This window comes from Macrobrachium rosenbergii, chromosome 2 (genome assembly GCF_040412425.1).
Source record: "Macrobrachium rosenbergii isolate ZJJX-2024 chromosome 2, ASM4041242v1, whole genome shotgun sequence".
Taxonomy (NCBI): domain Eukaryota; kingdom Metazoa; phylum Arthropoda; class Malacostraca; order Decapoda; family Palaemonidae; genus Macrobrachium; species Macrobrachium rosenbergii.
This window is the reverse complement of record NC_089742.1, coordinates 75,175,367-75,202,855: the sequence shown is the minus strand read 5'-3', so window position 1 is coordinate 75,202,855 and position 27,489 is coordinate 75,175,367. Positions and strand designations below refer to the sequence as shown.

The window sequence follows — 27,489 nt, the reverse complement described above, 5'->3', positions numbered from 1 at the left end:
GATAGAGAAGGAACTTCTAATCTTAACGTCTAGAGTCCCCAAACACCAGTCCAGGAAATAAAAGACTTCCATGGGAAGAAAAAGTCCCTTCAAATGGAGATCCGTCTCCGACAAAGTCCACAACACTTTGGTTGCAGATAGGAAGGACCTTCTAGACGCGTCGACCAAGGTAGCGAAGACCCCTGGGACGACGAAGGAACACTTGAGCCGACGTCCTCTCCGGTCTAGTACCACAAACCTGCCTTGTCGCAAAGCTTGGACGGAGGCAGGGTAAAAGAAGTCTTGCCTTGGGTCTTTCTTCCCTCAATCCAGGTGTTAACCTTCTTGAAGGCCTTCTTCGTCGCCAGAGACGAAGTCATCTTAACAAACCCCAGACGCTCTCATCGTCTTGGACGAAGTTAACTGCGAAGGAGGAGAGAGAGGACCCGAGGTTTGAACTTGTCCCCAAACAAGTCCTTGAGAAGACCGGCTAACACCTGGTAGACCGTAGATGAGGAAGTAGGAGGCTGCTCAAGGTCTGCAGGCTCCGACTCACAAGAGACTTCTCTCTCTTCAATGGAAGAAACCAGAGAGTCTCCCAAGTCCTTGGGAGAACGAAGACCTTGCGGTGCAACATGCAGAAGGGAGCTTCGATTCCCCGCAGTCTTTGATTGCTCTGAAGCGTCACGTTGAACAACCAAAGAGGCGTCCTGATGAGCGTCCTGACGGCGTCCAGCCGCGTCCTGCACGGCAGCAAGAGGAGCGCGTCCTGACGAGCAGCCACAGAGCGTCCAGGATAGCTGCTTGCTGGCGTCAGGCTGCAGCCGATCGCCACGATGGCGATCCAGCGGCGGTCTTTGATTGCTCTGAAGAGTCACGACGAGCAACCAAAGAGAAGTCCTGATGAGCGTCTGTCGGCGTCCATCCGGCGTCCTGCACGGCAGCGAGAGGAGCGTCCTGACGAGCAGCTACAGAAGCATCCAGGATAGCTGCTTGCGGGCGTCACGCTGCAGCCGATGGAAAAGCGTCGAAACACTCAAAGAAGACGAAAATATGCCTTGAGAAAGAGGACGTGAAGCGTCCTCTTCTCTGAAGCTTCTCTACAGCGGGCGAGAGTCCTTCCGAGAGTTCCACCCCTTGCACGGGGAGGACGCCTCGGAGGACGAGAAGCAAACCTTCAGGATATGTGCACGAGCACGATCCTTGGCAGCCTGAGAAACGTCAACAGATCCTGCCGAAGGGACGCCAGATCGGTGGGAAGCCCCCGTAACCCTCTTGCGGCTTTCGACATGTCCATTGCCTGAGTCCTGGGAGTCCGACAGAGGTCCAGGCCTAGAAGCGTTATGGGGCCGATCTGAGAGGACAAGAAGCAGTCCTTCAGGATACGTGCACGCGCACGATCCTTGGCAGCCTGGGAAGCGTCAACAGGTCCTGCCGAAGGGACGCCAGATCGGTGGGGGTCCGCGTAACCCTCTTGAGGCTTTCGACTTGCCCACTCCCAAAGTCCAGGGAGTCCGACAGAGGTCCAGGCCTAGAGGCATTATACGGCCGATCTGACGCCCCCTCCACTGCACTAGGGGGATCACAACACTTACTGCACTTTAAAGAGAAATCACTTTCGATTCCAGAGCACGGATGGTGTTTATAATTTGTAACGTTCAATTTTAGTATAAGTACTGCCAAAAAGTACTTGACAAAAATAAATTAGGCGAAAGTATCACCTTCCGCTCCAAATTGTTGTCTTAAATTTGGATCTAATTGCTTTCCCACCGAGAAGCTCGGGTTTACAGGAGAGGAATAAATATCCTTACTCTACTAGCACTCCTGGAGGAAGACCTCCAGATCCTATCACGCTCAACTTGCGGATATAGGCAACAAACACCTTCCAGCTTGCATCCGGCAAGTCTCACACTCCTTGCAGCAGTCATTTAATATTCACCTCGTGCATACAGTGTGAGGATCTACCGAAGTCTTCGGTAGCCTCACCTTACACTCATTCGCACAACATACTCTGAAGCTAGCAGAACTAGATCCAGACATCATTCAAAGAGCAATCAAAATCAAATCCAAAAAACAGTCCACAAAAGCGTATGCCAATTCACAATCTAATCACGATGCAGCCGTGATAAAAACCAAAAGTCAAATCGAATACTTAAGTGAAAAATAACGAGTTTACGAAATCCAAAGACGGAGGTACTGAAAACAAATGTTGACAGTACCGGCGACAGAGAAAATCTAAATAGAAAACGGGAATGGTTCCTGATACCCACCTCCCAGCGGCGGGAATGGGTACTAACCACCTGGCCCCACTGCATGTGCCGTGAGTTTTTTGAAATTCTGTCGGACTTCGGAGAATACAGCTATATATATATCTGACAGGTAAGTCTCATTAACAAAATTTATTTTATGGTCATAAAAAGAATCAAATTTCTTGTGCAGAACACTTACCTCAAGAACATGTTTCAGCAGAGCTTTTTTAGCAACAGGCTCCAAAGAAAGTTCATTTTCCTTTTTCTTAAATTTGAGGAATTCTTCCTGTGAAAGTCCTCTCCCAATGTCATAGAGTAAGGACCAAACAGTCAGGTAGACTTGGAACTGTATTTCTGGCATGACAAAGACCTCTTCAACGATGCCAACAATAGTTCTATCTACTACTCCCTGTTGGAAAAAGAATCAGTCATCAGAATTTTCATACAACATATTTTAAACACACTGAAAAGGATGTTTCACTTTACTGCTTAATATATTGATTATATAAAAGCCATGATATTATAAAGACTGTCAAAAATTTAGTGGGAAAAAATAAAACCGAATATCTCAATATTCTTACTTATGTTTGTTAAACTGTCAGATATTTTCCTAAAGGTGACCATACCTACCAGTTTTTAGAAACTAAAATTTAACCACGAGGGGTAATTTGACTACATAGTTACCTCAAATTACCAAAAGATGCAACCTAGTATATTTATTACATACTTTAAAAAATGGCGCGATGATAAATGAAAATTCCAATGAAATGTTCTGCACTTTCGCTTTAATAAAGAGCTCAGCTGTCAGAGCTTCAGATTCGGAGAAGTTGCTCTTAGGTATCAGCATGGAATATTACTTTTCTTTAGTTGCATTTGTCATTGTACACCCTTTGTTTACTTCATGAAAATTTCACCAGCCAATACAGTACAGTTCGAGCAAATCCTTATGTACATTAAAAGAATTCATTCTTAAGGCTTGTCATTTTAAAAAGTAGACTAGTTTGCACCAGTAGCTACTCACCTCACATGCTATTCCTCTTCTTATCACCTCTTTATCTTTTGCCCTAGAAAAATTAATTCAAAAACACAAAAAAAAGAAAACGGAAGTGGAAGTGGACCTGTCTTTACAGAAAGCATCTCTCTACCACCCTTTCATGAGAAGAAATGATAAATAGGAGCTTTCTTACTCTCAACTTGTTATTAAACGGGTAACCTATCAAAAGACTTCCTTCATCAGTTAAGTAATAGCGCAGTTTTCTATCAAAATTTAAGATGGTATCATCATGTGGGAGTCATAGAGAATAGAATAGAATTTAGACCAAAGGCCAAGTGCTGGAACCTGTGAGTTCATTCAGTGGTGAAATGGAAATTGACAGTAAAAATGTTTGAAAGGTGTAACAGGAGGAAAACCTCGCAGTTGCATTATTAATCAATTATTAGGAGAGAGTGAAAAGTAAGATGGTAATGAGAGGAGGTACAGTATAAGGAATGAAAGGGGTTGCAGCTAGGGGACAAAGGGTCACTGCAAAGAACCTTAAGTAATGCCTACAGTGCTCCTTATGAGCTGCACTGACGGCACTATCCCCCGTGGGGGTGGCGGTATATTCATACACTGCACACCACACCAGATCCTCAAGTTAGTTCAACTGGGAGGTCTGCTGGGATTTCAGTGACACACGTTGTTGGATATGTCTCAGTTTCCTCTTTCTCCTATGGGTGACTGGTATTTTCAGAGCTGTAAAAAATCATTTTTAGGTCCCTTGACCTTGTGGAAGTGCAAGAACACTAAAGTACTTGGTCAAATTCTCTCAGAATCCTTGTTTGGATGAGAGTGGAATTCTAACGGCTGTAGCCAATATAGATATGTACTGCACAACATGTAGAAGACCTACTCCAGCTAGGGACAGTATTTCTCGCTTTATAAACCTTCGCTACTTATTTTATACTGAAATACTGGTCAGACCTCAGCAGTCAGGTGTGATGAACGCTGAAATGTAAGAAGGTAAGGATGACAAAACAACAAAATAATGTCTGATACTTGATGATTTGCAACATAAAAAATATTTAACTGTAGTTTCACACCTCATGAAATATAGAAGGTTGTCATAAATGTGACTTAAAAAAATCAAGTCTTTAAGTTAGACTACAGATTCAGATCAACAATATCAGGCGATTTTCATTTTATTTATTTATTTTTTTGTCATTTATGTTAGTGTTAACACATTCTACAACTAGACACACTTTCTCTTATCCTTTTCTCTCCCCCCCAACACTCCAGCACCCCTCTCCCCATCCCTGTTTTTGTTCTTTCTGCGCACATTTAATCCTTTGAGAAAAAAACTTGTTTCTCCTTTACATCTTGCACTCGGCATTAGATGTCACCATAACAGCCACAATCGGTTGTGGTAACCACGTATCAGGCAGCAGTATTAACCCGATATGTATCCACCCTTGGCAGAAGCTCCTTGGGACGCCAGTTTAATACTAATAGCCCTCGGGGATCAAAGTATTATATACACCCATTTCTATTATTAATACAATTTGTCGACCAAGGAGCTTCTGCCAAGGGTGGGTACATCCCTGGTTAATACCATTAATGAATGTTGGTTTGTGGACGATAAATCACAGGAAAGACTATAGTGGCAAAACTTCACAAAAGCCCTGTGCATCACACAGGATCAGAGGAGATGATGACGACAATTGTCTATTCCATTCCATCTGTCCATTTACTAACGTAAGTTTCAGGTAGATGTGGCATACGCAGAGTTAGCTCCTCAATTGGCTGAAATCAATGTTTCCGATATCATAGACTTACTATGATAAAGATGCAAATGATTTCTTCAGTAGTACATCTGAATGTTTATATATATATAGTACAAAGAACCCATAGACCTTAAATAATAAACATGACAATTTACATCAATAATACCAATAATCTACGTACATCAAACACAAACGAACAAAGGACTCTCAATAATTATGTTTAATTTCACTGTAGGTAAATAAAAAGACATCTGGCTATGCAAGCGCAAATAAAAGGTATTTGAATAATTCCTTGCAAGTAAATTACATGAGTAGGGTGATACTGGAAGGAGCATGAAATATGTTGTCTATGAAGCTGTCTGGGGAAGATGAAAGGAACAACCACCTCAACATCGGTGGGTTGGTGGGAAATTTCAGTTTATGCATGGCAATGGTATTTCCAGTACTTATTATAACAGCTCAGTGACGGGGCAGTTTCAGAGGTATTGTACCAAACAACTTATTGAGCAAAAGTCTGAAATATCTGATGACACCTTAACATAGAAAAGCCTATGTTTTTTTTTAAGCAGGGTATTGAAACGAAACTGCGATAGAATGAATAAATAAAGGTTACAATAAGAGTCATTTTGACTGTATGAAACGAAAATGCGCTTAAAAGAAGGGCAATAAAATCAAATATCTGATGAATAGGCCTCTCGTTCACTTGTCAATGCTTTGGTCTCTAGAGGTCAACATCAGTAAAGGTTATTGTTCCCGTTTATAGATGTAGATATAATATTGGTATCATAATAAAGACATTTTCATGTTCATGCAATGAGGCTGTAAATAGAATAATTTTTCAATCATAAGAAAATCTTACCCAGGTTATATCTTACTGATATAACCTGGGTTATATCAGTAAGATAAAACATAATTATTGAAAACTCATTGTTCGTTTGTGTTTGATCTGAGTAGACTCTTATACAAGCTTGCATTTTGTGAGCTTGTACAGTATTGATATATTATCGATACAGCTTGGCATGTTTATGACTTGTATAAGAAGGTATAAGGGCTCTTTGTATATGCAATACAGGCAGTCCCAGTTTACGGTGGGGTTCTGTTCCCAACGACACGTCGTAACCCCAAAAAAATGCTGTAAACCGGAACATCATAATAATAATGGGAATAAATGGGGCTTTCGGTGCTGTAAGTGCCTTAAAACAGGGTTACAGCACCGTAAACCTGGGTACAGCGCCGTAAAACCACTTGCGGCACTATAAAATCAGGTTAATGGCACCGTGAGCCAAGCACCGTAAAGTTGGCATGCCGTAAACCGAGACCGCCGTAACCTGGGGACTGCCTGTATAAACATTCAAATGTTTTTGAAGAAATAGTTTAATATTTATTGCCATAACCAATGATATTGGAATTTTGATTCTTAACCAATTATGAACTACACGTGCACATGTGCTATACCTTCACTTATGGGTGGACAGATGAAATGGAACCGACTACTGACCAGATTTACCAGTAGGAAAAATCAAAAAGTATTCCAAAGGATACCAAAAATTAGAATAAAAAAAAATTTCCTTCAAAAAGTATCCAAATTGTAACCACTGCTTCAATTTAACAAAATTATGATACCTCTGATACTAATAGTACTCTTATATTTGTACAATTATAACCTGAAGCTGCTTCATGATTCATCTGGCAATAGAGAACTTCTAACTCCCATAGTTCTGTCTCGTATTGGCAATTGGAACACAATTTGTCTGTGTAACGTTTTATTTAGATTCCTCTTGACTACTAAGTGGTGAAAAGTTTTTTAATAATTCACCAAAAAAAAAAAGTTAATAATGAACATTGACAACATTAGCACTAAATTTAAATAGTCTACTACACACCCTGCAGATAAGTTTTACTTACCTTTGGTGTATCAAGAGGTGATGCTGAAATATTTAGTCTTAATAAATTTTACTGATTATAGTCATCAAACAACAACCTGGTAGTTTAAATGAAAGTATTTAAACATTTCTAATACATAATCATAAATGGAAAAGATGTAATAAAAAATGTAACAAAATGATAAAATGAAAATACATTTACATTATACAGTAGTTAAAATTGTTACCGGTTTCCAAAGTTTCTGTAGTTATGATAACAAAAAATTGTAAAATACATTTGCCGTACTTTAATATTAATCTACTTGAAAGTAGCTTGAGCTGAATGAAACACAGAATCACTAGGCTCCCATTCATAGCAGTGAATATCTCCTCCATTTCCTTCAGCTAATAAAAGTTCATTAAATGACTCTGTATAATACTGTAGGTATTAACCCGGTATGAAATAGAAGCAAACCATTTTGGCGTGCAAATCTGGAAGCTTGCTCTTCTGTCGAAATTAGAGCACAAAATTCGAAAATATTAGGATCTTGCAAAGCCATAATGCTTCTACTCTTGGGACCCAACTGACTTGTTCTTAGTTTTTCGACTCCATAAGAATTTTTGTTGCATAAGCAGTCTTAAAACAGGTAATTCCGAAGTTAAACAAACTGCCTCCACCCTTCTTTTCTTAGCATGAGTTTACCCTGGACTTTGACAAAGGTGGATACATACCAGGTTAATACCTGTACACAGCTTGTTTTTATTAGCAGTCTTGTGTGGGCCCTACCCACAACTTGAACAGTCTGTCTGCTACTGATTTTTCCAAGGACCACTCTGTGCTACAGTATCTGGTTCGACCTGCTCAGGGTATCCGCCACCACGTGTCTTCCCTGGAATATATCTGGCGGTCAACACCTTGACTTCTGACCATTCGTGCATCTGGAGAGCTAGATGATTCAGGGCATGGGAAATCATCCCACCGTTTAATCAAAAGCAGACTGAAACAATATAAGACGGTACGAAACGACCTAAGGGATAAACCAAGTTGTTCTGATTGAAGGTTTTAGCCATATATGTAAGTTATGAGACTGTTTTTAATTCATTACATAAACTTTTGGAAAAGTTAAATGTAAAAAACAGAACAAACACGTGGTTAAACAAACATGTGGTTAAGTCGTCCCTTCCAGCATCCCGAGCACAACTGCTGTTATTATTATTATTACTCAGAAGAACCCTATTTATGTGGAATAAACTGTCATGGGCCTTTGACTGGAAATTCAAGCTTCCAATGAATATGGTGTTCATTCAGAAGAAGTAACAGAAGATGCTTTATCGCATTTCGGGATGCGTCTGAGAATACTATCATTTCTGGAGCTAACTGGCTTAACTACATTCCCTACAAATGATTTTGTGGAGCCCTCCACCATTGCAAACCCAGTTTGTTTCTTTTTGTAATGCAATCAGGTATGTTGAACTAATCTGATTTTTCTCCTTTTCCTTTAGATTCCATTGCAAGGAACGTGTGTGGGCTCTAACCCTCGGAACCAGCTTCTCCAAAGAGACGAGATGTTCTATTAGGATTTGCCACTTCTTTATTGGTTGGAGCGGATTGGAGAACATGTTCGAAATCTTCAGGAACTTGTCTACTCTCTCCTGATGGAAAGGCCTTCGACTTCCGAGTGTTTATCATAACGAAGTATTGCACCCGATGTTCTGAGATGTCTGATTTCTTGTAGTTGATAAGAATTCCCAGGGTCCTGAACATTTCCAAAATTAAGTCCCTGTGTCTTCTGGCCTGTTCTGCTGTCGGTACCAGAATACGTGAACATCCAAGTATCTTCGTAGACGAATTCCTCTCATGGACCCACTCTGAAATCAGCTGAACAACTCTGGTGAATACTTGGGGAGCTGTCGCTAGGCCGAAGAAGAGGGCCCTAAATTTATAAGTTATCTTCCCAGAGACAATAGGCAAGAATCTTCTTGAGGAAGGATGAATGGGGGATTTGGAGATGTGAATCCTGTAGATCTAGGGAGATCATGAAATCCCCTCCCCAGATGGTGTCTCCATCTTGAAAGGAGTCACTCAAGAGATATTTATTCAGAGTTGACATATCTATTACTGGTCTCCCACGCCCTGATGCGTTCTCTACCAGATAAAGGCGGCTGTAAAAACCTGACGACTCTCCTTTCACTACTTTTACAGCCCCCTTGTCCAGCATGTTCCGAACCTCTTGCTGAGGAGCCCTCTGCTTGGGGGAGTCTTTCTGGTAAGAGGGGAACTTGAGAAGTATTGGTGACAAGAGTGGTTTCTGCTGGAAGGGGAGGATGTACACTTTCCTGATTGTCTGTACAGTACTGAGCATTTCTCTGCACCAGCTTTCTGCCACTCTTTCCACTTGTTCCCCAGACAGCCCCCAACTATGGTCTGATGAAGCAGATGGGGGAAAAACTCTTTCTCATCTACTGGCTCCCCTTGTGCCCACAGTGTTGCATTTGCCGGACGGGGGTGAGCAGTGGGCCAGTATTGTTGTCTTCCTTCCTCCCGTTGTCTACCTCTGGATTGGGAGCCTTGATGAAACCTCTACCGAAAAGGTTGTCCCATAGATCTAGACTGTCTAACCCAGTTGTTGGAACTGAAAGGTAGTCTTCTGGGTGTTGGTCTAACGGAGAACGACAGTAAAATGCATTTAGCATCTTTCCTCCTATCTGAAATCGCCTGACCTAGATGTTCTTGGAGAAAATATCCAGACATATCCAACAAAGGACTGTTACTCAGATCCGACCGTCTGAAGAAATCTGCCTTTGCGCTACAGAAAGGATAGATTCGCTTCTTTTCAAAAGAATATTAGTCCACAAATTAACTGTATTCTTTGTCATATACTTCAAGGCTTTACCTGATGGAGGGAAGAAGTCTTTTATCACTAACCAAAAATTATTAGAGACAATTCCTTCAATAAGCTTTAACAATGCCCCTTGACAATTGTCAAGCCAAGAGGACACTCTCAGAGTCCTTCCCAAAGTTCATTCAAGATTTACCATCTCGGCACTGGTGAAATTTTATCCTATCTGTTGTAAAAAATCCAAAGTTTATCCTATCTCTTGTAAAAAATCCAAAGAAGTGTTATTAGACAACCGGCAGAGTTCAGTTAACAATCCTGGGAAGTGAGGTTGGCTTGTCTGGAATATACCTTCTTCTCCTGCTATTAAAACACCCAATTCTTTTATTGCCAACTTTACCATTTTAGTTAATCGGAGGCAGATGAAATGCTTCATTAGAAGGTCTGGTTCGTTCTTGGTCGTCCCTACGGACTGGTGACTCAGTGTCAGTTCCCATACCTTAGTTGGAGAAATGCAAGGGAAACCCGATATCTTCTTCTCTTACTGACTGAGGCTCTTGTAGAATGGTAAGAGGGGGAGGAGACTCAAATACAACATGGTAATTTCTTGAGAAAGAACGTGACCACAACCGAGACCACTTCCGTGAAACGTGTCTGCTAATCCACAGCGGCCTAACTCTAAATTCATCTTCTATATTCCGACTACTGAAACGATTGTGAAGGGGAACATCAGGCCTAGTGGTAGGAGGGGTGCCAACCCGTTGCCTGGATCATTTTGGTACCAGATGGTTCTTATCTTCATACTGCTTATTCTTGCGGGGTCACAGTGCCGCGTTACGCTTCCTAAGTGGGAACGGGAGGTGACCAGAGACCGTGTGTGATGGGGAATGTCCACTCGGTGCCGGATCTGCGAGGGACTGGCATACTTCTCTCTCCTTGTCCCTTCATACTAAGGGAGGTACCGTGCCAAATCACGCTTCTAAAAGTGACGAAACAGCATCTGCGACAGGAGGTAAGGAGTTTCTTGCTGCGTTTTACTCGTCTCTAGGAAGCAACGTGCTGAGCCATGCTTCTGGAACAAGATCAGGAGATGCTCTTGGATGAAGATGATGACTGGTAATCCTTCCACACTAGAGAAGAATTAGGACAGCGGTATTTCGAAGTTCTTGGCGAAAGATCAGAGGAGAAGTGTAAGTCACAAGAGGCAGATCTGCTTCTCTTTTGTAAGCACAGCTGGGACCTGGTACCGAGTTAACTGATTCGGAAGAGGCAGCCCTCCCCCTACTCTGCTGGTATCCGCTGGGACCCAGTTTGGGGCTAGATGGGAAACTGCTACATTCCTTAATCCTGCTCTTGCTATTCCCTGTTTTCTTTGCCACACTAGTCATCTCACTAACATTCTCTGCTCCTTTATTGAAAAATTTAGACAAGAGCTGACATCATCTCTTGCTAAATGTCTTCTGATCTGGGGGCAGAAATTGACAGGTTTCTACCCAGAGTAACAGGCAATGGGGAGAAAGCAAAGACGGCGGGAGATGGGGTGCAGGTAATGGAGGGGGAGTTTTTCTATGGAAGGCGGCATAGGTTTCGTCCCCCCCTTTTTTCAAACTTTTTCCATTGAGATGCTGTCTAAGATTCGCACTCTCGACAAATCAATGTTCGAGAACAATCTTGTCTTCTGCACTTTGAATACACAGAATGCGAATTAACATCAAGCTGGGACAAAAATTTTCCACAAGCCCTCCTTTTCCTGTAGTCCCCATACATCAATGAGACACTGGTTTAACTGTGACTTTCATGACTGGAAGAAAAACGCACTAGAGACACTCAAAAATACACTATTACTTCCGTCAGAGAGGAAATTATGGGGAAAAACACAACACTGTTCACTAACACTTAAGAAAATAGGAAAGGCAAGTGAAAAATCCAAAGTTCACAAAGTGAGTAGCAAATACACAGAGCATATAAAAGCGTGTCTTTCAGCTGCAACAGCTAAGAACAAATTGAGGGTGCAAGGTCCTGGGTACACCTTAAGTAGCTAGTGCTACACTTCAAAACAAGTCTATTCACAGCTGTATGCACACGAATGTCTAAGGATATCCAGATCACAGAATGTCGTGGGTTTGTACCCATATGCGAACAACTTTGGATATTTGAGACAGAATTGATCTCTTAGTATTAGCTGAAGGCTCTAGCACATTGTCAGCTATTTGAATGAAATCACTGTCCATGAAATATTTAAGACCCAGGACCTTTTCATATTTGCTGCCATGGGTGGCAAGACTACCATCTTTTGCCATGGCTGATACAAGTGCTTGATGGTTGGAGTTCCACGATCTAAGACAGAAACCACCTTGTTGCATACGGTTGACAGACTATAAACTTTCTTGAGGAAATCAGGTGAGTTGACAGTAACGATGAGATTGCCCACATAAAAGTTCTGTTCAGTATTCTTGAAAATTCATCATCACCAAACTGGGTTGCATGATGTCTGATGACACTTGAGAATGAATGCACTAGCACTGAATCCAAAAATTACTGTTTTGTACCTGTAGGCTACTAACTGTCTCGTTTCATAAAGAAACAAATTCTGTTTTTATCTTCTTCTTTTCTAACATAATCTGCAGGAATGCTTGTTTTATGTCACTTACCAAGACTACAGGTGTATGTCATTTGATCTGAAGTACTGTACAGGGACAATTTAACTGTGTTGCCCATTGAGTTGATGCCTGCGTATGCAGCTTCAGTGAGAGAAGGAGCATTGTTGATCTTCAAAGAGCAATTAAATACAGGCCTAATCTTAGTGGTGACATTGAGTTCGTCTTTAACGACTGGCCTATGAGAAATCCAAATATATCTGTCAGTCTTAAATGATTCCATCCTCAAGTTAGTTGTGACAGACTTGTTGGTAAGCAGTCAGTAACCTCTTTTGTTCCAAATTTTTAACTACTCTTTTCAGAACTGTAAGAGCAACTTCATGATTGGAGGGGAACTTCTCAATAAGGTCATCCTTCCATGGAGGACTGCCGTAATATTTGTTGTCTTAGTTTGTGATGCCTTGCCTAAATTCTTCAATCTTGGCAAGGTCATACTGTGATGATGGCTTGCCTCCTCCTGATAACCCAAGGAGTCTAGGCTAAACATTTGTTTGAGTTCCTGTTCGACGGAGCTGTCAGGAAACAAGGTCTCTAATGGACAGCAGTAAGACTTTCTGGGCAAATGTTCAAAGTTGATTTGAAATGAAGAAACATTTTCCTCCTTAGGAACAATGTCCCGATATTCTACGCCAGGATTTGTTGCAACTTGTTGGTGTACACTGATAAGAGTCACTTGGTTAGGGTAGAGGAAATGCATCACATTTCCAAAGGGAACAGGCCAGTGGTGTACTCCAAGCAGAACCTACCACATTCACCATTTGCACCTAGAGATGGTTTAGCTAGAGAATAACCTTTGTTGATGATGTTGATAGCCACATCAAGCTAAGAAACATGCGACCAAATGTCAAATTCCGGGTTGGCCAACATAGCAATAAGAAACTTTTTCTCACACATACATTAGACATTCACCAAACTGATGCTCGGTAGCACCCAAAAAAGTAGTGACAACATGTGGGTAGAAGGCATACTCATAGGCCTCCTAAGCTCCTCAGCAACAGACATGGACAGATAACTTCTCTGACTCACCATATCTTGAAGGCACCTAACAGTGCAGGAGTGAACACCATGAAATTTTACTGACAACACAGTAAGCATTAAAGGTTGATACAGTAACAAGTTTTGATGTGTTGAACATTTACACATATATTTGTGGATGCCCAACCATTACTCCTGTTAGGGCATAGTGCAGAAATGTGAGCATATGATTTGCAAATAATACTTGGAAAACTGAGTTTATTGTCCTTACCCAGATTATTGGCTGAACCATGTTTGCTACTGTTGCACAATATGCATAAGCCACGTGAAGAGCCCCTCCTTTGACTGTCAACTGATTTCTCAAATTTGGTGCATTTGATCTTATGTCTAACACCACTACAAAACTTGCAGTGTTTGATATTATCACTTTTAACATTAGTTTACATTGTTATTTATACGGCTACCACCTTCGGAAGGGTTTTAGTTTGAGCAGTGAGGGTGAAATTTTCTAGTGGTGACTGGATTTAATTTCAGTGGAATTTGAATTTTTCTGGAATTTGTTAATGTGTCGATGTATTACTTTGCCCTTCACAGGACAGACTTTCTTTTCAACGTTAGCATTACTTTTTGGATTGGACGCCGAACTTGAATCTATAGGCTAGGTTAGGCTAATCAAAACTGCGAATGCTGAATGCGTACTCAGGCTAGGTTAGTTGAAATGGCAAGAAATGTGCGAATTTGAATTCTGCCCGTAGCAAAAGTACGAAGAATTACCGAAAATTCTCGGAAGATGTAATTACTATTTATATTTTGAACTGGGGCTAAGGGACATCTAATTTTGCAGTCGGAGAAGGTAACAGGTTAACTGAAAAATTACATTTTCAGGAACATGTACTTAGCCTAGGTATACTCTGAAAATTGCAAAGTTTAAGTAGACCTAGGTTCCGCCAACAACTTGTGCAAACCACCAACCTTTGCTCTTTGTTGTTCTTACAGCATTCTCTGTAGTACCATAGTGTCCTTGCTGCAATGTACGCTTTAATAATAGCTGTTGAGTTAGAGACCAAGAGTTAAAAACCAGATGACGACGATATAGGGTAGTTCGCATCTCTTCTGATGGAGAAAAACAACAGAATCCTTGGTTCGACTTGAGGTTGCAGCAACACTACTCAAGTTACTCAACTATTACTCTAGCACTCGGCCTGCTTTCTCCCTTACTTCTACCATTCTTATGAAGGACTCTATAAAAATCTTCACATAATTCTCTGCAAGTACAAGTTACCTTGTCCAGTAAGCAAATACAAGCTGGATAAAATTCTTGAATGAACCTGCTGGAAGCTTCTGGAAATAATAACGAAGCAATTGTTGATAGTTTCCAGAAATTGTTGGAAGAACCTACTTAGCCTTTCTATTTTCGGAGTATAGCATAAGTACATGTTCATGGGAATTTCTTAATTCTTCAACTAACTTGTTACCTTCTCCTGTCGCAAAATTTGATCTCTTAACTTAAATTAAAAATAAATAACAGTTACAATAGGACTATTTGCGCCTGTTCATGACTACGCGTGCAGGGGCGTTCCTAGACATTTTGGGACCCGGGGGGCGCAGCCCCACTTTGGGCCCCTCTTATCGGGTGGGAGGCCAACGAAGAGAGCCAAAGCAGCTAGGGGTTGGGCGGGGGGGGGCGCCGCTGTAAGCCCCCGGGGAAATTTTTTAGAATATGAGCAATTGTAGAATCGTTTTAAAGGCACATGTAAATGCAAATTTCAGAAATTTTACTTCTTAAAACTAGGTGTACAGTACATCGAATAATTGACGATCCACTTAATCCAATTAAACAATGATAAATGGAAAAATGAGGATAACAGTAATGTACTCTGATGGCGAGATGATGTGGAGGGAGTTAAATGAATCAATATTGCTGTAAGGAACTCCATTATGAGAAGGGAGGTAGATTAGAGAGAAGGGAGTTAGACCAGAGTGAATGGAGGTAGAACAAAGTTTGGGGCGGCAGAACAGAGTGAAAAGAAGTAAAACAGTGAAGGGAAGGTAGAACAGAGTGAGGGGAAGGTAGAAGAGAAGGAAGGGAGGGTAGAACATGTGAAAGGGAGGTAGAACAGAGTGAAGGGAGGTAGAATAGAGTGAAGGGAAGGTAGAGCATAGTGAATGGGTTAAGCAGAAGGCCAGATTCATTGAATCATTGAATGTGTATTATCTGGGCAAATGGGGCCATTATGGAGGCCCTCAGAGGATAATTAGCTCTTTTTTATATATATATTCCTTCCACTTCCGCATCTATAACCCTGGCCTTTGTTTCATCTTCATTCTGCTTATATGCTATTTTGGCTTCCTTCTCATCAAATAAAATAGTCTTATTTACACTTACTGCTACATTTTCACCCGTATTTTTCTAATTTGAGACTTGTGCATCTTCACTTTCCCATCATCTGAATAAAGATCAGTTCTACCTCCCGCCATTTCTCTTCTCTCCATAGTATCTATCAACCTGCTCGCCCATCTATTCTGTACTGAAACAATCTAAAAAATTTTGCTCGCCATTTTCTCTTTCCCAAATATACTCAAATGTTTCATTTGGATATCATGCATTTCTAACAACCAGTTGCTTTTCCATACATACGGTATTTCCAGAAGACTATTCCCATTTACCCCCTATAACTTCATATTTACCACAGCGCCAACTTCACTTCGCTTACCTTGGCATATAAATCACCTAGTAATGGAAGACAGAATGGCATAAAAATTCTTTATATGGGAAAAATGGTACTGTATATCTACAGTAAACCTTCCCCCTTTATTTCTGCAGCAGGTAGGGCGTTCCCGCTGTGCAGTGTCATTCAGTTTCCTCACACTCATTTACAAACAAGTCAGCGAGAAGCGCAACAGATCCCGTGAACCATAACGATCCTGTTCAATATAACACAATAATGTCCCACCTCATATTTGCTTTGCTCGAGAGTAATGGAAGCAATGGCTACGATCTCATCTTGAATAGCGTCTCCGACTATCTCATCGAGAAGGTCCGTTTGAAGCCTCGTATCTCTGTTGAATCTCTGTCAGACGGAAGATGATAATTATGATTTAGCTCTTTAGTACTATAGAGTATTTGCAACTTCATATTGATAACTTAAAAGTAAACTGTGGTGGGGATAAAAATTCTGATGACTGACGCACTTCGCTTTAATAACTAAAAATTCATATTCCACATTATGTTGTTTGTAATTCTTACCTGAGGCAAGAGGCTATCTTTGAGTCAAGAAAATGCAATCTGCCATAGCAATAGTTGTCACCAATTCCTGTCATAGTCCATTATAACGTAACAATCATTTTATGATTCATCGAAATCCATTATAAGGCAACAATTGTTTCTATGAGTCATCGTATAAAAAAGAGTAACCAAATTTATGCTCAATTCAACCGAAGACTTCAGTCTAGTTCCATAGAAAACGCTGAGCTGCTCCAAGAGTTGCCAATGGAACTGCTTGCTATATGAACATATTTCAGTATGTGATCATCTCTCTCTACAAAGGCAGATGCAATTCCTGCCTACTGAGAAGCTTACAACAGAATCTTGGAAACTTTATGGACGTCAGTCTTACCTCCACCTGCGCTTTCATCTTCCTCTTTTCATCGGCCATCCATGGCACTTCGGCCAGGGCTGGAAACGCAATTTCAGCAGTGACATAATATGGCATCGGATGAAGCTCACCATCATCCAACACTGGTAAAAACGTCACCCTAAAAAGAGGCATACATAAACAAATGGACTAGCTTGATTCAAAATATATGTATCTTGTAAAATAGTTTTAATAAGAATATATGCCAAATATAACTGAAGACCGGATAAAAGATGAACAAGGTATGTGCCTATATGTTCCGCAAAAAATAAATAAACGGTCATTTCTGTTCTGATTCTGTTTTCCGTAATAATAAGTTTCTAGGAATTGAAAATGCATGGCAATATTCTGATTGTGCATTTTCAAGTAAATAACTGTATGTCAGCTAACTCGGGTTAAAGGTAGTTTTAGTGGTTTAGCACTTACTTGTGGTTTGTTGCTATCGTCATTGTAAGCCTGAACCAATAAGCTAATATTGGCCAAGAAATCCAGCAACTACAAGTCTTAGTGTGCCATGATCAATAAGTTTTAAGCATATTTTATGCTGAGGTTGTAACGAGAGTCATTCGAGGGGTGAAGTGACTCGTTCACACTTTGCAGAGAGACGCTTGAATTTTTCTTTAGCAAAAAAAAGTAGTCTAAACTCCATGAAGAGTTTATTATTATTGTTGCGACTGTTACAAGCTCACTACAACCTTAGATATAAAAGCAAAATGCTCCAAGATTAAGGGCTCAACAGCAAAAGCATTCAATTACACCGAAAGAAATGGAGAAGCGAAAAATAAACTATGAAAAATCAATATATTGATCAAATAATTATTCCCACAAATTACAAAGAATACTTCCACATGTCCAGTAGTTTCATCAGCACGAACATTCTAAGATTAATGACTAGCTATACTAAAATTCATAACTAAACTTTGACCTTCAATAGCTTCAATATTTTTGAAGAGTGAGCCTCCAAACTGGTGACATAATAGTAAAAACAAAGAAGGAACACAGGTTTGAAAGTGCCACCTCTGTCCATTCAGTCTCTCTCGCCCCATCCCCAGGCCGAATAAAAAATTGACCCCATCCTCGTACAGCAAGAACAACCATACGGAATGCTTTCCTTTTTTTTTTTAATCTCCATCGAGTTTAGTTTAGCTCACTTGGTTTAGGAGCTTTTCATCTCCCCAGTTTTTCAGTGATTCATATATTAAACTGTAGAATCAAAAAGTTCTGCTGTTAACTGCTAATACTTTAGTGGGATTTTAAGTGCCTTTGAAAATAGCAGCATGGAGCTATTAGAACTGCTCAGCTGTTCAGAGGGTGTTCCCTTAATTATTTTCAGAATTCTTCACTGAGTGTGGAGATATATTGTTACTGCTCACTTTACTATTAATTTTCGGATTATGTCAAGATTAGCGAACCCACTCACAGCGGTGTTCGCTATTCTTTACAAGAAGATTATTGGGTTCGTTATTCTTTACATGGGAATGAATAATCGGGGTCGCTGTTGTAGACATGAACACTTCGATACCAGACATTTGATCCCCAAGGGGCTAGTAGGCTACTAAACAAGCCGAAATACATTTGACGCCCCCCCCCCGCTAGTACTAAACGCGGCGAAATTGTAGATGAATCACTGTTTCGCCGTGTTTAGTACTAGCCCTCATGTGGAATTGGAGTTCGGACCGGAAAAGGTTGGCCATTCTTTACATAAGGATCAGTGGGTTCGCTGTTCTTGACATGGAGATGTTGGGTTCGCTAATCTTGACATGATCCTAATTTTCTTGGGTGTTGTGACATATAATTCTAGTGGCAGTGCTTCGGTGCAATTCTGCTGTATTAGCCTGGAGTTTAAGTATAATAAAGCCTCGGCAAAAGACAGCAAAGTTTGTGGACTAGCAAGAGAGGTGGGGTTAGAAGGCAGAGAAGTGAGGGAACTAGACCTAGCCCAAGCAGGGAGAGAAGAGCGAAAACTGAAATGCAAATACGCGAAGCTGAAAAGCAGAGAGCTTCTGAAGAGAAAACAAGACAAAAGGCGAGATTAGTTTCACGCAGAAAGAAGAATACAGTGTTATCAGTTCAAGGGAATTTATTTTAGCGTTCGCTGAAAGCGAGCAGCCGTTTTAAAGGAAATACCCCTGCCAGACTACATCCACGAGTTACAATCGCCTGAAGGAAAACATGTCAAAATAAGTGGCGAGAAAAAATTTTATATATTTTTTTTCTTTTACTGCAAGTAATCTCGCAAGTATAAAGCCATTGGCAGCTGACACTAACGAACCACACTGCCTATAAGCTCTGTTTACAGATGCCACTGCACCACGTCAATAATAATACGTCATACACGCAGGCCGACCCCCAACCCACCTTCATAGGTAGCAGTCCGCGGTTGGTGAAGCAAGACAAAATAAGACAAAAAAGGCAAGTCTGAAGTCTCCAGTCATCTGATGCAGACAGAAAAAAGAACAGTGCTTTTAGTTCAACATAAACATTTTAGTGATTTGTTGTGTGAGAGGAGCCATTTCAAGGACAATCCCTGACTACCAATACTGGAGTATGATCGGCCAGACTTTATCGTTACTTCCTGTGATACGCCGTTGCATAAATAAACCCTGTATTGTTATATCTTTTATGGTGCTTTAACACACCTGGTATAAAGCCATTATCTCCACCATCAAGAACCCTGCCACACTCGTAGCTATGACCGAACTCTAACGGTAACTTATGGAGTTTTTATTTGACCACACATGATCTATTTAATATTAACTAACGTCGCAGATATAGATATAAGGCGAATTGAATAACACAAAGCTGATGTTAATAAATTTCATCGACTAAGTAACCGCTGACGTTTTTGTAGTTCTCTTACTCAAACTCCGTCTGACCACAGTGCGGACGGAAAGGTACGCTAGTGTAACACGAAGGGGAAACTATTCTGGACATTGATATAACACTCACTTATTATGTATTCGGTGTTCTTTCATTTATTTTCACGGTACGGCATGGTTACTGAAAGAGGCTACCGAGGGAAGAATCGAGGACAAGGAGCCGAAAATAGAATGGAATACGTGATAACCTTAAGTGATGGCCATTTGGCACCTGATTTCGAGAGAAGGAAAAGTAATTATAATAATTTATTCAACCGCTATCATCACCCCTGTGATCACAAGATCTCATCATAGAAATGTTCGAAACTAAAAGAAAACACTGACTTTTCTACTGTAGAGCTGCTGTGTCGGTTCTTCTCTTTGATCTTGGAATAATTTACTCCTCGGAGGTCTGCTGGCGAAGTCTGAAACATTCGCGCATGCTCCTCAGGTGCTTCCAGGCTATAGCAAAGAAAGAATGAACAGAAACACTTTCAGTCATCCCCTCTCCAAAGTAATATATGTAGCACAATGCCTTTCAAAGCAACAAATTCGTGTGAATTTTCTTATTATTTTCCGATAGCAGATTCCTTCCTTACCTTGGAAGACGGCCACTTCCTCTGCCTGAGGTATAAACCATATTGTGGTTCCAGGTGGGTGACTGAGAAACCGCTGAAAGAAAATTAAAAAAAGGTTAGTAACTCAAATTTTCCATATATTGTATATTTTGTCATGACAAATACTCTTCTTTTATTCACGAAATACACTTTCCTCACACAATTTGAAAGTAGTGAGTCTTTATAAAGGAATTCTTGTGTAACAAATTATATCTTGATCGTTGAGTCAGGAATCAAAATCAGATAAAGAAGATTTGCAAGTATTTAAAAGTTGACGGTTTTCGAGTTTCTGGTCTTTCCAGATTAAAAAAATCCTTTTTAGAAGTCTTCACTGGGGTTTAGGAAGCGTCCTCTATATACAGTATATATATATATATATATATATATATATATATATATATATATATATATATATATATATATATTCACTTTTACCAGATATGTTTGTAAATGTTAAACTCACAGTGCCCTCTTAATTTCTCAGTTTCTCCGTACTCTTTAGATACAAATGAAGGAATATGAAGAAACTCTGACATCCATAGTAGTATTCGAACCCGTACCCGGAGTATCAAAACAAAGTCTAATTACCTTCTTCGTGGCCAAGTGGGTAACGTGAAACCGTTCTGTTACTCATAATATCTCTTCATAAGGCTGAGTAGTGACAAGCGTATCCTAAGAGTGTAAGGAAATCAAAAAGTTAGGAGGGCATTGTGGTTATTACAATTTAAACAGGGGCGTCAATTGGGGGGGGGCGTGCCAGGTGCCACCCCCAAGACTCAAGCTGCCCGCCCCAACCCTCAACTTGCCCCCCCCTCACCCCCCAAGCCCCAAGACGTAACAGCAGCTGGTTTTCCACTGTTCCTACCGAAATTCAAATGTCATCACATTAAGTAATATCTATCTATCTATCTACCTATCTATCTCTCTGTCTGTCTATCTATCTATCTATATTTCCCCCATCACACATTGTTTGTTTGTCTGCCTATGTGTCTTTCTATATGTATGTATGTATGTGTGTGTGTATGTCTGTCTGCCCGTAGTCGTAACCTATTATTAGGCCTGCAGAGGAAGGGATGATCCAGAAAATTTCAATTAATAAAGTTTTCCCTAACAACATCCAATACATTCTTCATCAATAATGTCACTTTTTTTTTTTTTTTTTTTTAGTTCGCTACGAATTTTTGTTTACATTTTGAATAGCTGACTGAGCCTGAGTACAGTACGGGTTCAAGTCATGTTCAGGGAGCTCAGTAAGCGACCGTTGCAGTCGCTCTCGAGTCTCTCGAGATAGTTTCGAATTTCCTAAAGCAACAGTGTTTAGAGTGATCTGATGTTAACAACATGTTCCGTGATTTGGGTATTGTTGAAAAATTGACCGGATAATTATACGACGCTATATAAATATTTTTTCTGCCTGAAAACCATACATATATATATATATATATATATATATATATATATATATATATATATATATATATATATATATATATATATATATATATGTGTGTGTGTGTGTATAATTATGTATATTTGTGTTTGTTTACTGACTAGGCTAATAATTTGAATTTGTTACAGCTGCACTCTAATCATGAAACGCTCAAAATCACAGCAGACACAGTTTTTTTTTTTCTAAGAAAAAGAAAGAAATTGAACCAGAACATGCTGCCTCAACTGAATTGGATAAAAAAAACCATCAGGAACTTGAAATAGAAAAAGAACAAATTTGTGCCAGTGCCACTGAACCTGAACCTAAGAAACAGACAGATATTGATCCGGGACCCTCATCATCACTAGTACATCATCATGAACGGTAAGTAGCCTTAGGTTATAGACTTAATTATCCGAATAGTGATTACCGATGTATAGACGATTATAAAATTTTATGAATCTATCCTGCTAAAAATTTTAAAATACTTTATGCTTGTCAAGCCTAACCACAGTATTCAGGATCTAGGAAACAATTTGAGTTAAATTACTTACACTATTTGTTATCGCAAATTAGGCTGAAAGTAAACTGAGTCACTGACCCTTTCTTTCAATCAAAATTTTAGTTTAATAGAGTGGGATAGTCATATCCTCATTTATGACCTTCATTTCCGTTGCAAATAAAAAAATGCAGGGGAGGTTAGGTTAGGTTTTTTTGTCATTTTTTTTTCAATTTACGACAGAAATGGTCATAATCGAATGAGTTAATGCGAAAAAAAAGTTGAAAAAGGCAAATATTAAAATCGATTAACAGCCAAAATTGCATATTGACCAAAACTTGTTTTGATTAAAACTGTCTCAATGTATAGTATGGCCACTATTGTGTTAGCTATAAGCAGTATATTTTGTGTTTCTGTTGCAGATATCATATTCTTCCATCTCTTGTGTGCGAACCTGAGGTGCCTAGCAGCAATCTTCCCCTAGACATCAGCTCATTAAAGTGTGACAATCCGGTGCAACCTAACCTTCAAAAATTTCCTCAAAAAAATAAGTGGGCTTTTGTAAACGGTTTGAGTGGGTTGAGTATTCTAAATCGGAGGACTGCCTATTGCTTTGCGTGTAGATACTTTAGCAGTAACATACAGAGAAAAGGTGAGACTCATGGTAAGCAAACATTTATTGATGTGGGGTTTAGAAAATGGAAGGATTCCTCAAACTTATTAGAAAAACACTCTCAAAGTGAAAGACATGCCACTGCTATGCTATAGGTGGTTGAACTTTAAGGCAGTCGACAGCGAAAAAGAGTTCAGTCAAAGATCAACTTGATGCCAACAGGTCAAAAGAAGTAGAGGCTAACAGAGAACATGTAAAGTGTTTGCTGCGTGTCACAAGTTTGCCAGGTATGCAGGGTTTAGCATTCCGTGGCCATGATAAAAGTGAAACTTCAGAAAATAGAGGAAACTTCCGTGAGACACTAGATATGTTAGCAGACACAAATGAAAATTTGCGTAAGAAGATGCAAGCACGGTATGGCCACTACATGTTCCCCGAGTATCAAAATGACTTAATACAAGTGTTTGTTAATAAAGTTCTCAAAAATGTATCTACACAAATTAAGAGGGCCAAGTATTTTTCAATATTAGTCGATGAGACAAAAGATCAGTTAAGAAAAGAGCAATGAAGCATAATAATCAGGTTCTTTGATGGCAAAATAATCCAGGAGAGATGTGGTACCTATCACATGCAAAAACTAGATGCCGAATCCCTTGCAAATTTCATTCTGAAGAAGTTAGACGAGTTAGGATTAGAACTATCAGACTGTATAGCACAGTGCTATGATGGGGCGAGCGTTATGAGTGGATGGGGCTTCAGGAGTTCAAGCTCGTGTAGCAGAGAAAGTTCCCCATGCCATCTACATACATTGCTATGCACATGGGCTCAATCTAGTCCTCACTGATTTTGTGAAGAACCTTGGACTTTGCAGATTTCTTCTCAACCATACAGACTTGTATAACTTTATTTCAAATAGCAACTCAAGACATGAGCATTTTGTTAAATCACAGAAGGAGCTTGGAAAACAGGTACTAGAATTAGAAAGAACAGTTGCAACTAGATGGTCTGTTTGTACAGGAGTATTTACAAAATTCGTGTCCGTTATGAAGCTATTCTGGCAGTACTATATTCTCTATCCGAGTCAAGTAACGAAGCTTCTATGGAAGCATCTGGTCTAAAGTCAAGAATGGAATCTTGGAGATTGGAGAAATTGTTCATGCAAACAAATTGTCTGTCAGAGCAGCTTCAAGAGAAAGGTATATCTATTGTTAGGACTGTAGGTTCAATCACAAAAACAAATCTGGTAAATATGAGAGCTGGCAGAGAATATGAGAAGTTGTATGATGAGGCACAAGAGTTTACTAGAAAACTTGGAATTGATGTACCAGAGGTAAGTGCCACTGTGGGATTAGCTTGCAGCAAGAGAGTACAGCAAACATCAAACAGACTGAAAGAGTATCTCACAAGCGACTAGGAAGCGACTGGGAAGCGACTAGGCAATTGGTATCACCTCAGAACATCAAACTAAAACAGCATTTGAAGACAGAGTTGTATTTGCCAGTAATGGATAAGTGCACTGCCGAATTTGACCGTAGGTTCAGCAGTAACATAGATTTATTACAGTCTCTCTCTGCATTTGACTGTCCATCAAAGTAGTTCTTTGATGAGGAAAAACTAACTCTGGTCGCAAAGCATTACAGTGCACACATTGATACAGTCCTCTTGGTTTCACAGCTTCATTCTGCAAAGGTGTTCTTAGAACAAAAGAAACAAGGCCACCTAATCGATGTGTACACTGCCCTAAAAACTTACCAGTTGCCTTTTCTGAGTTGCTAACTATCCTTAAAATTTTGTTTACCATTCCAATCACTACTGCTAGTGATGAGGGTTTTTTTTTCTGTGTTAAAACGTAAAGAACTACCTGCGAACAACAACTGGGGGTGACCGGCTATCTTACTTGTTGCTGATGGCCACAGAAAAACATAATATGGTTAAGTCATTTGATTTGGAAGAGTTAGTGAATGAGTATGCTCTCATGAGACACCGTCGGTACCCATTGGTGTAATTCTATATAGGAATGTAATTAAAAAATCGTACACTATTCTATTTTGATTTTGGTACTCAAATTATCAACATTATTACTTTTATATTAACTTATTTTCATTATGGTACTCAAATTATCAGCATTATTTCTTGTTATTCCATAATCATAATATAAATTCCATTACACTAATGATGCAGTTGTTTCATAATTTTCATTAATGCCCGGCATTGCCAGTCGATGGCACTATAATTTGATTTATAAAGTATATTTTCATTAAAATGTAAACAAAAAGTCATGTTTTCTTTTTAGATGTGCAATCATAAATATATGAAATTTCTCGGAAATATGACGTTTCTTGATCCTTCTCTGTCTACTAGCTACCAGTGATAATGAGATAAATAAACAGTAGTGGGAGTATATACAAAAAGCACATAAAATAGCTGAAAAAAACAGCTGATTAGGCTCACTTCGCTCGCCAAACCGTCTTTGCTAACCCCCCGACAAAAATCTGAAATGACGCCCTACCTATTATATATATATATATATATATATATATATATATATATATATATATATATATATATGTGTGTGTGTGTATATATACATATATAGTGGCTATAACTAATTCCTATGTATCTTGTAAAAGTGACTAGTCTATTCTAAACATATGCCCTGAGATACTTGAGAATGCAGTATACAAACATCATTTAGTCAGAAAAACAAAGGCGAACAAAAGTAGGATCTAACGCATATGAATTATACACCGAAAGGGCAAAAGAGCAATAAATCAGCTAACACTGGAGTACATAGTTACTCTCTACACAGTGGTTAAGTGTGGCTTTCCAGAAAAAAATACAATGACCATTGCCACGTTCATGCTTGAACTGTCGAATCGTGGATGGATTCCAAAATAAAAAAGTTCCACGAGACTATTTTCATCATACACCCAAACAAGGCTTATAAGTAGTTTGTCAAACCTCCTCACTAAAACTGCTCCTTTAGGTCTCGCTTCCTGGATGTTGAAAACCTTCATTTCCAATACCTTTCACCTAATATATATATGTATATATGTGTGTGTGTATATATATATATATGTATATATATGTATGTATATATATATATATATATATATATATATATATATATATATATATATATATATATATATATATATATATATATATGAATGTCTTTTCCTGTAATACTACAATGTAATATTAATATAAGAAGGCCCATAAAACACTATTTAAACGTTGAAACCATATATTTCAGGCACTTGTTTCTGTGCCCCTGTTCACTGGTAGAATATGGACAGAGAAATGTTACAAGGGTATATATACAAAACATAAAGGTGTGGCCTTGAGGCCCCGATGGTATGACGGTGACCGTTTCCTAAGGAGGAGGAGAAAGACCAATTCCCATCGGAGCCTTAAGGCCACACCTTTATGTTTTGTATATATACCCTTGTAACATTTCTCTGTCCATATTCTACCAGTGAACAGGGGCACAGAAGCAAGTGCCAGAAATATATGGTTTCAACGTTTAAATAGTGTTTTATGGGCCTTCTTATATTCATATATATATATATATATATATATATATATATATATATATATATATAAAATATATAAATATATATATATATATATATGTATATATATATATAAATATATATATATATATATATATATATATATATATATATATATATATATATATATATATAGAGCCTCGATGGCTTGGTTGGTAGAGTGGCAACCACAGACTTCATAGAAGCCTGTGGCGAGGTTCAATCCCGCGGCCGACCAGTCAGAGGCGGAAACTTTGCTATCCGTGTAGACATCCGGGATTACGTATGTAATCAATGGATAGGTTTGCTGAAAGCAAATGGATGTTACAGACTAATACACACATAAACAAAGCCACTCCAACATCTTCTAAAAACATAACAGACACCTCACACGTCTCGAACTGTCGGACTACCCGCCCAGTTCTCCTCATGCTGCTGGGAGAAAGGGAGCGTGGGTTTCGGTAATACATGTACACGTTCGGTACCGGGGTCTAAGCGATGTCAGGCAGGGCAGCGGTCGAGGTTACGGCCTACCCCACCGCCAAATCAAAGTCCTTCAAAGAAGGCACTTTTGCTTACCCCATATAAAAATGGGTATAAAAGCACGGTAAAACGAAGAAATATATATATATATATATATATATATATATATATATATATATATATATATATATATATATATATATATACTTGACTTTCTAGGGCTTCCTCTCCTTCCTTCCTCCCTCGACTTCCGAAATATCTATACTCTTTTCACCACGTCAGTCTCGATTGTTTCCACATGACCGAACCGCCTCAAAACACTCTAATGCATCCTTTCACATATGATAATCATTTTATCACTCCTCAGTATCTCCATATTTCTCAAAAATAATATAAATACTACAAATATTCTATAAACAGTTCTTCTCTACAGCTTCCATTTTCTTTCATTTGCATTCAGCATGCATCTAAATTTCAAT

At 39.4% G+C, this 27,489-nt stretch overlaps 1 protein-coding gene and 1 long non-coding RNA gene across 4 annotated transcripts in view; one reads left to right on the top strand and one right to left on the bottom strand.

The window, feature by feature from the left end:
• The window catches only part of LOC136848745 (uncharacterized), a 110,301-nt gene that overhangs the window by 63,231 nt on the left and 19,581 nt on the right, over positions 1 to 27,489 (bottom strand). For 2 of the 3 annotated variants that reach the window (XM_067121321.1, XM_067121312.1), the window contains exons 2-6: positions 20,415 to 20,487; positions 20,161 to 20,277; positions 16,940 to 17,078; positions 16,277 to 16,393; positions 2,428 to 2,637 (exon numbers count right to left, since the gene is read on the bottom strand). In XM_067121321.1, coding sequence (XP_066977422.1) covers positions 2,428 to 2,637; positions 16,277 to 16,393; positions 16,940 to 17,078; positions 20,161 to 20,277; positions 20,415 to 20,455 — 624 coding nt within the window. In that variant the 5' untranslated portion in view covers positions 20,456 to 20,487. Of the gene's footprint in view, positions 1 to 2,427; positions 2,638 to 16,276; positions 16,394 to 16,939; positions 17,079 to 20,160; positions 20,278 to 20,414; positions 20,488 to 21,020; positions 21,082 to 27,489 lie in introns of those variants that run through there. The other variant, XM_067121302.1, reaches the window with a different exon arrangement.
• Positions 20,376 to 25,296, top strand: LOC136848755 (uncharacterized). The gene is made up of 3 exons (XR_010856126.1): positions 20,376 to 20,508; positions 22,011 to 22,245; positions 22,783 to 25,296. It is a non-coding gene; the product is annotated as an uncharacterized lncRNA (long non-coding RNA).